The 15,000-nt window shown below is 44.3% G+C and overlaps 1 protein-coding gene across 1 annotated transcript in view; it reads right to left on the reverse strand.

Annotated features, from left to right (window-relative positions):
- The window catches only part of tspan17 (tetraspanin 17), a 52,793-nt gene that overhangs the window by 31,767 nt on the left and 6,026 nt on the right, over positions 1-15,000 (reverse strand). The window contains exon 2 of the mRNA XM_063190150.1: positions 2,149-2,199. Within this exon, the coding sequence (XP_063046220.1) occupies positions 2,149-2,199 (51 nt within the window). The remainder of the gene's footprint in view (positions 1-2,148; positions 2,200-15,000) is intronic.

Here is a 15,000-nt window from a genome sequence, read left to right on the forward strand (position 1 = left end):
CCCGGGCCCAGAATCGGGTGATTGTTATATACTGTATGTATTGGTTAGTGGCCCTTTAAGATTACTTTATTCCAGGCCGGCCAAAGCCGTGTGTGTGTGTGTGTGTGTGTGTGTGTGTGTGTGTGTGTGTGTGTGTGTGCGTGAGACACAGTAACAGTCAACCAGGCGTGACAATGGGTGTGAATTAGTATACATTTCATCTTTTTGTATGAGTGCTTGTGTGTGTGTGTGTGTGTGTGTGTGTGTGTGTGTGTGTGTGTGTGTGTGTGTGTGTGTGTGTGTGTGTGTGTGTGTGTGTGTGTGTGTGTGTGTGTGTGTGTGTGTGTGTGTGTGTGTGTGTTATTCGTCTGAAGGCCCAGTAGGCTCTGCGAGGCTTCCGGTGAGAAAGGCGGGACTGCAGCAACACTCTTTGTTCCTGTTAAATGGCGTAATGAACGTCTTGTGGTTTCCAATTTACGCACGCATATGGGTTTTAACGGGGAACTATAAACAGATACAGACACAGACACAGACACAGACACAGACACACACACGCACACGCACACACGCCTCTGGGAAGACATGCGAGATATGCTTTCTCACTTCAGGCCTGCACTCATACCGTAAGCGTCTGCTCATGAAAGAGATCAAAGCTTCTTGTTTTCTTTCCCAGTATTTCTAAATTGAATCCTACTGAGGCTTTGGTCACAAACAGTGCGAGTAATTTAAAAACAAAAAAGGGTCCATATGACAAAAGAAGCAACCAAAATCTGATCTAATTAGGTTTAGCAGAATTCTGCTTGCAATACCATACAGCGATGCAATAGGACTTTGTCAGTTTTCACTGAAATTAATTTTGTATCCCTGAGCAAGACTCCTTTAAGACAGGACATACACATAACATTTGCACATGTACCGCCATTCATATGGAGCATAAAGCACAAACAGACAAATACAGAACCCGGGGTCTGGGACTAGTTAGCCTGATTATCATCAACGTTCAAATCTCTTCGGGACTTGGTCTAACCAAGAGCATAGCAGGTAACATTTCCCAAATGGCTTGGTTGACCTGCCTCCCTTGGTTTGCTTATGGTTGTTTGCTTCCCGACAAAGTGAAAGGAGTTCCCGTATTTTTGGGAACTCAGAATGTACTTGCATTGCTCTTGACGCCGAAGGTGTTGCGTCACTAGGAGGGCACGGCCTGGCTAGGGACTAGTAGCCCACAGTCACAGATAAAAGGTAGGCAGAGGACACCGGCCTATGTACAGACATAGCGACATACATGCATATCTACATACATATGTGACATTGCATTACCTTCGTGGAGTGATGGCACTATACATACAGTCTTAAAGTCTTATTTTGTCGCTAAGCTAGAGAAAGTCAATGGATCACTGTAGCATGTAGCATGCTACACGGATGCATTGACTTTCACTAGCTTAGCGACATGCTCCCTCTTTTAACTTGTCCTAATGCAAGACAACAGCTTACATGAAAAATAAGACACTTTACCACCTTCATAAACCCTGGCCAACGATTTTAACTGTATTAAGCCCCAAAATAGTGGCATACCCCTTTAAGGCTGATTCAACAGAAGAGTTGATTGATGTGTGAAGGAATGTTGAAGGTGTATGATTGAAGGATAGTCACAGACATGCACAAGCATTTGCTGATTTCCCATTTTAAATTCAAGTGGGTGTGAAGCCTGGTCCAGTAAACATGCCAGTAAGAGATTATATTTCTTTCCTGTAACACGTTCTATATGTTGGCATAATGTTGTTGTACATAATGTTTTGGCACACAACCAGTACTTGTCTGAGCCACACTAATAAATAAATAATTTTAAAAAATGTTGAGAGAGAGAGAGAGAGAGAGAGAGAGAGAGAGAGAGAGAGAGAGAGAGAGAGAGAGAGAGAGAGAGAGAGAGAGAGAGAGAGAGAGAGAGAGAGAGAGAGAGAGAGAGAGATAGATTGAGAGAAGAGGAAGGAGTGAAAGACACAGGCCTTGACTGATGCATTTGACTGTAGTTGCTTAGGAAACCTCATAAGTACAGCGACGGGGGGAATCTGAGGTATGTGGGAGGTGGTGACACTGTGGCGCACAGCACAGCACAGCACAGCACAGCACAGCACAGCACAGCACAGCACAGCACAGCACAGCCTCACTCACCTTCTCAGCCCATGCCCAAAGTCCAATGCCCAGGAATGCAGCACCAAGTAACTGGAAAACAAAACAAAACAGAGAAAGAGGAGAGAGAGAGAGAGAGAGAGAGAGAGAGAGAGAGAGAGAGAGAGAGAGAGAGAGAGAGAGAGGGGAAAAAAAAGAGATGAACATGGCATTAGTATGCAGAAGAGCGTGAGTGACATAACAGACAAATTAAATTCCATTTCTACCTGCGTCAGTCGACCTGTTATTTTGGAATGTCATTTCCTGGGGAGATGGAAGGAAAAACAAACACACACACACAACAGACGCAGCACCAGTATCTCTGACTGCTACAGTGTATAGTATACTCATCACGGCACAGATGTATGAACATGGTGACGATCTAAATTCACACTTTTTTTGTTTTTTTTTAAAATGACAATTACATGATTCAAGATGTTGCAGAGAGGGTAAGACGGCATCCTGTTCTTCAGTTGTAGCAAACGTGTGACACCATGTGAAGTGCGTACGGTTACATAACGTTTGTCGCACACTCAGAACTTGATGCGATATTTGATTCAACACCAAGGTTGAACAGACAACATACTGAAGGAGGGAGTGTCAGTGTGAAAGTTAAGCTTAGGTGTGGGAGTCTTTTGGCACAGACGAATGTTTTCTTTTTTTGGGGGTGACACAGGAAACACGTCTACTCCCTTCATTCCTTCCTTCCTTCCTTCCTTCCTCCACTGCTTTCATCTCTCCATCACACAAAAAACACTGCCATAAAACACTCGCACATACACACAATAAATCACATACAAACAAATGCATGCGCACACGCGCACGCACACACAATCCCAGCAACCATTTCATACAACTGCCATCAGCATGGAAAGAACCACACCAAGACAATAGACAAAAGCACCACTCCCGACCAACCGCTTTCCATTATTTCATTTGCTCATCCCATTCTTCTCCTGTGCTTCACCACTCTGCTGCTCGGTCGTATGATGACCATTGTATTATTGGAAACGAGCTGATCTGGGCTGTGTTTCTCAAAAGCGTCACTGCTAACCACAATAGCAACTTAGTTGGTTGTAAAGCCATTTTTCCCATTGACAGCAGCCCAGGCCCAAGGCAAGCAAAGGGTGTGGAACAGGGAAACATGAGGAGGACATCCCAAGCCATGTTCCTAGTCCTAAGACTGGATGCATTGGTGTACACAGAAATTTTGGGGGGAAGGTTGGGGGCCATATGGAACTTCACCTTATACTACTTGACTATAGAAGCTATACGTATACTATATCGAGGCATTATTGTCACATGCATTTGATCGTGAAACATTGGTACATTATCTTCAACATGGACCACACTATGTTACGACAAAAAAACATTAAAATAGAACTCTCAAAAAGGGGTTTTTTTGAAGGGCAGAAGGGCAAATAGGCAGGTGCTTTAGCAACACCTCATCCCTATCTGTGCACACCTATGACTGGATGGTCCAATGGCAGCCATTATGTGATAAGAGAAGAGCTGGGGTGGTGGCTAGCTAGCAAGATGATGGCTATTTTCATATTGGGAGGATCTAGGGGTGCATTCCAATATGCAAACTCCCTCCTCGGTCTGTGCTTGTGGCCTCGCATTTCGGTGACGCCCCGCCTCCGTGGAGGAAACAATTAAGTTTCCCCACTGTCAGCCTAGCAACAACAATTTTTGGGGGACTATTCTTCATTCACCATCCCGTTTGCAAATGTCATCACGAGGACACGAGGAGGCAAGTGAGCAAGGGAGGACGGGAGTCTGATTATTGGAATCCACCCTAGGTGTGTGTGTGTGTGTGTGTGTGTGTGTGTGTGTGTGTGTGTGTGTGTGTGTGTGTGTGTGTGTGTGTGTGTGTGTGTGTGTGTGTGTGTGTGTGTGTGTGTGTGTGTGTGTGTAAGCAAGAGAGGGCAACAGGCCAGGGGAAAGCCAAAAGGTGCGGAGGAGGGGGAAACGTGAGGACAGCCCAGGCACGGGCGCGGATTCGGGCCCTGGCCCTGAGCGGAGAGGTCAGGTATCAGGGGCTGGGTAGAGCCCCGTAATCCCATTACGCCCTGGCTCAGCCTAATCCCCAGGGATTAAGAGTGACACGCCGCGGGGAGCCGCATTCATTCCTCTACAGCCATCACTCTCTCTTTCTCGCTCGCTCGCTCACACACTCAGTCAGTCAATCGCTCTCTTTCTCTTATTTCTTCACCCTCCTTCTCTCTCACTCTCCTCCTGTCTCTCTCTGTGTCATTATTATTCCTCTTTCTCCCTCCCTCGTTGCTTCACTCTATCTCTCCTTCTCTCTCTCTCCCTCTCCTTCTCTCTCGCTCATTCCATCACTCTCCCTTTCTCTCCCTCACTGTGTCCTTTCCATTGCGTTCCCATACTCATTCACAATAATCTGTCTGTACTCCTACTCCCTTTTACTGTCCAAACGACTTAAGAGTCATTCATTCACCTTGAAAACGTTAACTACACCTGGCTGCACAATGCCGTAGGTCTATTTTTATAAAACGGTCTCTCTGCATCTCAATTAACTTAGCTACTCACTCCCACAAAGTTGAAATGTCTTATTTTCCAGTGTGGGCACTCAAACTCATCATGAACATCTTTTGTTAAAAAAACATGTTTTGGGTTCTCTAGAAAATGATAATTGAGATAGACTTTGTTTAATTTACATCGTGTCACTAGACTCTCTGCATCAGAGTCAAGCAGCTGTCAACACTTTGATTTCAATTTTCTTTCCGCTTTGCTCTTGCCTTGAGCTGGTATTTGAGAGGCATTTGTCTAATTCCAAATGCACCAATCAGATCTTAAACAAAACAAAGAGAAATTGTCATTTAATACCTACTCTAATCGTATTACACCGGCAAAACCATTGCAGCACGAGCTGATTTTTTAAATCTTTTTTTAACCTACAAAGTCCGAAATGGCCTTGTGCTTTTGTTCAAGAATTGACTAACTTCAAGCTAGATTTTTTTTCTTCCCACACTTAACTCCACCGCATTACTTCTGCAACTTAAACAATCAGAGAAAACCCATATACTGTACTTCAGTGTGGTAATGGGACTAAATGTTGCTCCACTAGCCTGGTGACCAACATCCAAACTACGGTCCAAAGTGGTGGGGTGTTCAACTCAATACATCGTATAGTTTTAGCAATACCCAGCCTGGTTACTAGAAAGAAATCGTTGCACTAGGAAACCAGAACACCCTCGCATAGGGCTGTCACAATATTCAATAAGTCAATATATCGTACAATAAGCTTTTACAAGCATGATAACTTTTTTGGCACAATAAGTTATTGCATGCTTCTTTGTTTTCCTCATCACTCTTTCTTAGACTGAATATCGATAGGCACATTTCACTCAGCGCAATGATGCTTAAACGTAGTTGTACTTTTAAACGCTTTCAAAATTAGAAAGGGTGTATTTGCATTTTTATCCCATTTTCATCATATTTTTTGAAAATGACCGAGAAGACAATATTATCGTTTATCGCAATAATTTCTTGGCCAATTTATCGTCCAGCAAAATTTGTTATTGTGACAGGCAAACCCTTGCATGAAGTTTGGCGAAACAATCAGATGGCGTAAGTCAGGTTAACCCTTTATAGGGCACACAAATTTCAGTTCCCGAGTGAAAATAACAGTTTTACAGGCTCCAGGCCACTGCTGATTGGTCAAATATCAAGATGTCACTATCTGTCTGAAAGCCTGATTTCTCCTGATTAATTTGATATAACCCACTTGGGTGTACACCCTTGTAGAGAGGCATGGCAGGGCCATTTGTGATAGATGTGCAAGTAATCAGAAGTGATCAAATACAGTCACTTTCCCTATAAAGCCCCCATACTCAATTAGCGGCCCGGCCTTTTTTTTTTTTTTTTTGGTCCGATCACGTTGTCGGCTCTTATTTTGAAATCGCGCCACAGACGCTATGAAGAAGCGTGCCGTGCCCTGCCCCCTCAGGCTGTTTCTCCTTGTTTGTCAGTCACTGCAGGCTCCGGACAGAAGCACCTAGAGTGGCCCGGCCCGGCCCTTTATTGGGAGGAATTTTGAAAAACTGGCCCTCTGGGATTTTTTATTGAGTACCCCTGCTATAAAGGGTCAAAAGTTTGCAGGGAGTCAGTGAGAAGATAACGACTGGTGACTATATGAAGAAACAGACCTGTGAAACAACTTCTTGTCTTAATAACTTGGCTCCTTTGGGTTTCATTTTTGTGGTGCTTCTAAAAAAACTGTTGGGAAACAAGACTCTCAGCTTGTGCAACTGTGTGAGCACTTAGAAATATGAAAGGTCATGACGGAAGAAAGGGGAAGAGTGCAAACTTAACAGTGACTTGAGCTACGGTAAGCCATGGATGGGGAAACTGGAGGCCCGGGGGTCAAATGTGGCCCGCCTCCTGACCCATTGTGACCCGTAGATAAAACATACATAGAAATAATAATAATGATAATGACAATCAGATTTTTTTAAAAGACTAAGTTACCTAATCAGTTCATTGTAATTGCATATTGTTGGTTGATAGAGAATGCTCCTACTCCTTCCAAATAATGTCGGCAGTGAGTGAGCAACCAACTACATCTCAAACTCTGCGAGTTGCAGTCAAATCCCTGGTCATTTGGCCCTCAGACAATGGTGATGGAAAAAATGTGGCTATCCCTCTCATCAAAGTTGCCCATGCCTGTTGTTGGCGTAGATCAGTGGTTCTCAATCTTTTTAGAACAAATGCCCCCTTGACCTCATCATAAGCCTCCTAAAGCCCCCTTGACCTCATCATAAGCCTGCCAATGCCCCCCTTAGTATTAAAAAATTAAAAAGACTAATGCCCCCAATGGTAACTAAGCCCCGCCCCCACTCAGTAGTATCCCCCCATCCCCACCCCCTGGGAAGCTGTAGTGCCCCCGTTGAGAAACACTTGCATAGATTAAGGATGCCGTAAACTATGCATCTTCCATCATGGTGACTGTGTCTGCAAAATATCCTGCCTGTTTCACTACCGAGAGTAGAACCCATTATCTGCCGACCTGTACAAACAGCAAACAGTGCTCCAATCATGACGCATTACCTTGCTTCGATATACTACTGTACTTCACGTGCTGTTGTGTAGTGAAATAATTGGCGTGCACAGTGTCAACATACCTCCCATGAGGAGAGGGGCCTTTCTAAAGCTTCATTGTAATACAAAGCAGTCAACATTTCCTGCCATAACAATACTGTGCTTGTTGTGACTTCAAACACGTGTTTAATGTTCCGACTACAAGTCATCAGTGAGTGCAGTGCACTCGCCATTCAATTAGATGTAGGGGCTGGCCTTATGAACCGGGGATTGAGGCCCAACGGTACTGCTAAACATGTCTGTTCCCGAGTGAGGAGGCTTGGCTAGAATTACTTGAATGTCTCATCCTAGTAGTGGACTTTCGGCACAACAGTTAGATCTAAGCCAGACGCCTAAGGGCGAATGTCTGTACACATTTAAAAGTACCTTTGTTGACAACGCGTACCAAATGCTTGGCCAATTACCACAAATTTTCCACTTACAGGTGTTTTCACAGTGTTTCCCATACATTGAGGAAACTATGGCGGCCCGCCATAGTTTAAATTTGGCCGCCATAGTTTACGAAAATGTTAAAAAAAAAAAAAAAAAAAAATTTACTCTTTTTTATTTTTTAAACGATTTCCGTTTTTGTTAAAACGAATTACGATTTCCTTCGCATTTTCCTCCTGGAGTAAATACATCCTATAGAGAAAACCACAAAGTGCTTGAAAGACAGGGGATCAAAAGCCTAGTCAAGCTGTTATAGTTAACTTGGGTTTGGGCAGGGACACAGGAAGTGGGGTGCACGGGGTCGCTGGACAACAGACGCAGCTGCATCATAGCCTTTCTACCTACAGGCCGCCTACCCTAAATTCAGACATAGTTTTTTTTTCCCTCATTATTATTCTAAAATAGAAACACAAAATATGAATATTTTCTACTTTTTTAATACTTATAAGTAGTTTGAAATGTGAATGCAATTTTGGTTTGAAATGAGTGATTTTTAGACCCCAACCAGACCGGAACAGTGGTGTAGAACGGTGCAGCCAGTGACGCGGGAGCGATGTTTGTTTTGTTTAGCTTGTGGTGTCAAGGTAGTAATAAATGTGGTATTAACAGCGATATGTTGGCTTGGGCATGCATCAACATACACCCATTGGAGGAGCTAACTTGTTGTGAAGAGAAGTCTCATCACTGTGGTGATCAAACACGGACCAAGCAAGGAATTAGGTGAATTTAAAGTGCGACGGGAGAAGGGAATGTCACCAAAATTGTGCATCGTGTCAGGTAAGAAGTGGCTTTTATTCCTTGCCGTGGAGATTGGATTCGTAGTAGCACATTGGTAGGCTAGGTCTTGCCTATTGCTGGTGAAGTCTAGGCTATCTTAGCCTCGGAGTTTGCTATGGGGTGAATCTGTAGCACAGCCGATGTTGTGAGCGTGGCTTGTCTATCAACTGTTGCCCAACGTTGAATTGCCGCGGTGTGAAATGGCTGTTCTATTGTTAGATGTTTTGAACTTTTGTAGTGGGTGGCGATTTGTTCCTTTTGCCTCTTGCTGCTGATTTGACCACCGTTTAACCTATGGCCTACGTCAAATGCAAACTAAAGGTGGCTTTTACACTCTCCCTGTATCAATAGCCAGCAATGGCACGAGCTGCTTTGGCGCTTAGCCTACTTCTCTCGCCGATCACAGCACAAACTCTTTGGCCGTCAGAGTGTAATCACATACGGGAAGCAGTATGCCTGTCTGTGTGTCGTGCGCACAGACCTACAGGTCTGTGGTCGTGCGTGTTTTGTGCGCGGGCGGGGAGACAGGGCAGTTGTCCTGATGCATCTTGAGATACACAGTCGCAATTGCAAGACAATCTAAATTGTTTGAAAGCCCGGTCACCTCTCACAAGTGCATCGCATAGCCTAGTCATTTAGTTCTACTAATTTCACACATTGTAGACTGCCCATGGAGAAGAGAGAAACTGTCACGGTAGCGCGATTTGCTCTTGAACACGCCCTCACCTCCACATTAGGTGCGCGTTTCCCTTCCGCAAGAAGAACTTAATAATTTTGAAGTGAAATGTTAAACAAAAAAAAGGTAAAATCTAGTAATCCTTGGTTAGGCTACATAAAACATGAAGAAGTTAGTCAGATGGGATTCGCCATTCTTCATCCTAAAATTGATTAGAATGCAGGAAATTGCATCTAAAAAACACGTTTTTTTTCTGGGAGAGGACTCCAGAACCTCCGCCGACCACAGGCCCCCCTGGTCAAAATGAGTTCCTGCGTTCCTGGGTTTGGGAGCAATATAAAAAAAAACTTCAGAGGAGGGACAGTTGGGATGAGTTTACTAACACTCCCCAGGCTTTGTTTTACAGTTGTAATGTGACAGGCCTTCATTGACGCAGCAGAGGAGACATCGGGCTGCATATACAATGTAGAAATGAATGTGTAATGAATGTGAATATAGACATACATGTGTAATATGTTGTTCAGCCCTTTTAATGGAAGGAATTTTGAACTGGCCCTGTGACCAGCACCCCTCATGTAGAATGTGTACGCCTATGTGTGTGGGGGAAAAGGCATAGCCTACCCTCTTAGACCGAACCCTTTTTGTCTATGCGTTACACACAGTGATCTTAAATTCTTATCTCTGCTCCTATTTTGTTTTATTATTGTTTTCATTATATAGACCCCTGTATGAGGGACAAATGAAACTGTGTTGTAAACAGAAATGATTCACTGTACTGCATTTTTTGACAATGACAATGTACTACTATTATACATGTAATGGGTAAAATGGGTAGCCTTATTTCTCAAAATATAAATGGCTGAAATGTTGGCCCAGGCCTATAGTTGCTCCATGCGCCAATTTCACACTGTACTCATTGTTTTGCCGTTTTGCATTCACGCTGTGTGAATACACCCCCCCCCAAAGGCCTGCGTGAGAAGACCCCCCCAAAAAAAAAATCCCTGCTGCCCCCATAGTTTCCAAAATTTCTGTGGGAAACACTGTTTCAGGAAGGCCTACTTGCATTGTGCCTTCCCAGAAGTAGAGTAGGTTCTTCATTTGGTTCTCCAACATTTAATATGTTCCCCATTTCAGTAAATAAATAAACGCAGGGTAGGGGCCGGACCCTGTGATGGAAAAACAAACGTCCGTCTGTCCGTCTGTCTGTCTGTCTGTCTGTCTGTCTGTCTGTCTGTCTGTCTGTCTGTCTGTCTGTCTGTCTGTCTGTCTGTCTGTCTGTCTGTCTGTCTGTCTGATCCTTGTAGTAGGCCATGGGTACAAACACTTGCGGTAAGACGGTCCTAATGCCAGTATAAAGGACAACTTTGTTGACACTGTACCATCTCCAATTACCATGGAGTTTCCATTTCCAGGTGTTGTCAAGGTCGCCCACTTACTAGCGAGTGGCACTTTCCCAGAAGTAGGTTCTTCCTTTGGTAGTACTCAAGCATTTAAACATTTCCCCATTTCAGTAAATAAACAAACCCAGGCACAGGGACCAGCCCCTGAGATGGAAAATCTAAGACTAGGAAGGCAGTTCCCCAAACATGGCCTTGCTGTTGTGAGCTCTTGCGGTTAGCAGATCACTGGGCCATGTGCCACCCTCTATTTGCATACTCTCTGCCTTATTAGAAAACCAAATTGCCTAAATGGGTCGGAAACTTTCCTATACGCAAGAGCAAACCCAAAACCAACATTTTTTTCTGAGAAACAAAGCATAAGCAAGCAGCATACAATGCGTAACCTAATCTTCAACTGCTGGGTTGGCCGCTCAGCTTAGCTTGGCCTAGTCCCCCTCAGTCTCCGTTATAAAAACAACAATAACAGCAGTGTAAATGGTTTGTTGACTTCTCTGGGGAGAGAAAAGCCAGAATTCACAGAGGAAAGCATCCAGCATGAAAGCATTTATTGGTTTGTTTATTTGCTTGCTGCCTGGTTTCGCACTGAAGTTTCGGAGCAAAAAAAAGCAGCAACAACAATAGCATCATCAATGGTTTTCTGCCTTCTCTGTATGCAAAAGTCATTGCGTCTTTCATGAAACCAAAACAATACCAAGAGTAACTTAGGCATAATAATATTCACTCTCTCTACCATCTCTCTATACACCTGTTTCTCACTTGTGCTGTCTATGACTTGCGCTGTCTATGACTTGCTCTGTCTATGACTTGCTCTGTCTAAGACTTGCTCTGTCTATGACTTGCTCTGTCTATGACTTGCTCTGTCTAAGACTTGCTCTGTGTCTGTCACTTGCCTCTGCGTCTGTCACTCACCTCTGTGTCTCTGTGTCTTTCTATCAATCACTCTCTCTCCCACACACAGTGCGTGTTCCAACAAAGCTGCTGCTGAAGGGACATTTGTGCTGGCCTGGCCATGCCCATTCCGCCTGGAGGAGGGTTTGGGATTATCGAGGCAGGTGGGACACTCAGGAGAGGCCATCGGACGGCTACTCAACACCTGATTAGAAATGTTGCATAGTGAATCATGGAGCATAACTTTTCCTGTTTTTTCTTCCTGTCTTTCTTTTGCTTGTTGCCTAATCTCCTCTTGGAACCAATAAGTGAATCGTGGCCAGCAGACAGTAGAACATCGACAGGAGGAGATGGAACACTGTATGTAACCAAGTAACCGTAATCAAATCTTGATGGCAAACAGCAAATACTAGCAACATATCTTGCGTTTTGGAGGAGAAAAAAAACCTGTAGTCTGAAAGGGCTCCAATAAGCCTATAAGACATTATTCTCCGTCTATATCCATCTCTCCACGTCTGTGTCTCTTTCAAATCAACCCCCCAGAATTAAAATTGCGAATTCAGAATTGTTAAGTGTTTACATTTGACATTTTCAAAGCGGAATTAAGCTTTATTCAGAATTAAAGTGAGTTAATTCTGAATTAAATGTCTCATGTAAACGTAGTCAGTCTGTTCCTGCAAAGCTACTGAAGGGACGTCACATTAGTGCTGGCCATGCCATGTTCACGTGGAGGAGGGGCAGGGATTAGAGCCAGCCAGGCAGGTGGGATACTCAGGAGAGGCCAGCAGTCGGCCTGACTCATCGATCAGATCTGAACACCTGATCATTTCTGACAGCGGAGCATTCAGCATGCAACCGTTCCTTCGCAATCAGCATGGAACTATTCCTTTGTTTTTGTGTGTGTGTTGTTGTTTTTCAAAAGATGAAGCAGCAATTAATCAGTGGAGGAAATGATGAAAAAAAACATTACGTTTCTAGTCATAAAAACAAAAACAAAAAATGATGAATACGATATGCCAATTCTCTCTATCCATCCCTGCGTGTCTCTTCCACAGTGTGTGCTGTGCTTCTGCAGGTCAGGATACTCCCGGGCCGGGCGGGCGGCCATGCCTGGTCCACGTGGAGTGGAGGATTAGGGAGGACACAGGTGGGCCACTCAGGCCGGCTCAGCAACGCCTGATCCCATTATCATGATAGGGGGGTGGGAACCAGGAAGAGGTAGCAGGCGGGTCATGCAGGGTCAATGACAGGACAGTTGTGGTAGGCAGGCAGCCGTGGCCTAATGGTTAGGGAGGTGTCAGGTCTTAAAGAGCAGAGGGTTGCTGGTTTGAATCCCACTCTACCTCTCCCTACACTTTAACCCATTTTGCCCTGGAGACATATATGCTGCATTTAAGTTCTTGAGATTTGAGCTGTTTTATTAAAATGTGGGGATTTCAGAGCTGAATGAACACATTCTAATGCAAAATGAGGGTCCTAGCTTTTAAATGCAACTTATGTCATGTTTTTATGTGTTTCGGAGGCTGAGATATTTAGGTTTTGTTTAGGCACCTTTTCCCAAAAAGGGCTTAGGCTAAAATGGGTTAACCAATGAGTGAAGTGCCCTTGAGCAAGGCAACTATCCCGGTATTGCTCCAGGGACTGTAACAAATACTCTGCAAATAATAACAATAAGTCGCCTAGGATAAAAGCATCGGCTAAGTTTAATGTAATGTAATGTTGTGAGAGGCAGACAGATAGGCCAGTGAACAGCTCAAGAACCGTCTGACTGGACCGACCGAAAAGTCCTTTCATATCACACTATGGTGACTGTGTGTTATCCGGATGAACCTGCTGACGTCCACATTGTCGTCCCAGTTCGCAAGTATTTTTCGGAACGCCAAGATCTGCGGCGTGAACACGGCAGCTGGTTCGCGATTAGGAAAAGGGAAAGAGTATCGACACGGACATCTCAATCAGCCTGAACGCGGCAAATGACAGATCCTCTGCATCACTCAAAAACGTCCAGACGGGATAGGGGCCAGCGAACTAAGCGGCTGGACAGTCCAAAAAGTCACAGCAGATACATCACACAACAGACAGGTGGGTCCGGTCCGCAAACTGAGAAGCGCCTGGACAACCCCTGGACCAGTCCTTTAGGTCACACCACAAAAGCCACACAGGACACAACAAACTGAGAGGAAGCCAAGTAGACTGAAAGCCCTTTACATCAAACTGTGAGATACACAATGACTCGAGCTCATAAGTTCTTTGTTTTGATTTCTGCGTACTATGCATGGGTTTTTTTTGTTTATAAACATGGTGTTGTGAGGAGGGGCAAGATACTGGCAGCCAACCATGTGAGCTAATTTTTTTGACCGACAGCGGTTTCCAACAATCAGAGGTCGAGTTGTGCGTAGCCAGGGGAAAACAAAAAATGAAAATCCATGTATGGCAGGGCAGGCTGCCCGAAAGTCTGTTTACATCACACCGTAGGAAATGAGGTGATTCTGGGTGACGAGAACTTGTCACACTTGAGTTTTTCTTTTACTTCAGACTCAAGCGTGATTTAAACAGTTAGACAGAGTGAACGTTATACAGACGATAACTTAACTTATGTTTTGATTTCTGCCTACAAAATGGCAGGACAACATAGCTTGCCCTCTTGTTACTGAGTAACACAGTCTTTCGATTACACCATATGCACTGTACTGGTAGCTAAGCTGAGCTTGGCTGGGTTCCGCCAGTCTTTAGGAAGCAGCAACACTGTTGTAAAGAATGTGTCTCACTCAAAGACCCACCTCAATTAATTTTTAACCAAATGACCATTTGAATGGGGAAGATTTTCATTTCAAATTTGAATGCTGGCTGGCACTGGATGATGGTCTTCTATCCGGTCAAATATCTCCACCCCCTTCTGCAGAGGGGAGATTTGAGTCAAACCCAACCAAACCATCTCCCAATATTGGAGGCGACCCAACTGTTAAGTGTGTCTATCATGTTACCTTGCTCTATTGCGGTACTTTAACCCCCCCTCTTCCTCTGTGTTTACCATTCATTTAAAATAATAATTACAAAAAAACAAACATTTCATTCCAAAAAAAAGGACAGTGGCAAATGGGCAATAGGTGGAGGAGAGAACGAATAAAGAGAGAGAAAGAATAAAGAGAGAGAAGAATAAAGAATTTAAAAAAGGAAGAAAGGAGAAGATGAAACTATAGCAGCTGCCATTGAACAGCTGCCCGAGGCTCAATATCAGCATGTTTGGCCTCATCAATAATTTATGGAACCTGCGAAAGTGACTCAGTGTTCTGTCTCATTTGTTTTTTTTTCCACTCCCCTTCCTACATCAGAGTGGATGAGAGTGTGTGTGTGTGTGTGTGTGTGTGTGTGTGTGTGTGTGTGTGTGTGTGTGTGTGTGTGTGTGTGTGTGTGTGTGTGTGTGTGTGTGTCCATGTGTGTGTGTGTGTTGATGTACATGAGTGTGTGTGTGTGTGTGTGTGCGAGAGAGGGAGACTATGACGGTGTGTTTGCTCTTTCGAGTGAGTCAAACGGAAGGGTGAGGGGCTTGCTGGGAAA

This window comes from Engraulis encrasicolus, chromosome 23 (assembly GCF_034702125.1).
Source record: "Engraulis encrasicolus isolate BLACKSEA-1 chromosome 23, IST_EnEncr_1.0, whole genome shotgun sequence".
NCBI lineage: Eukaryota > Metazoa > Chordata > Actinopteri > Clupeiformes > Engraulidae > Engraulis > Engraulis encrasicolus.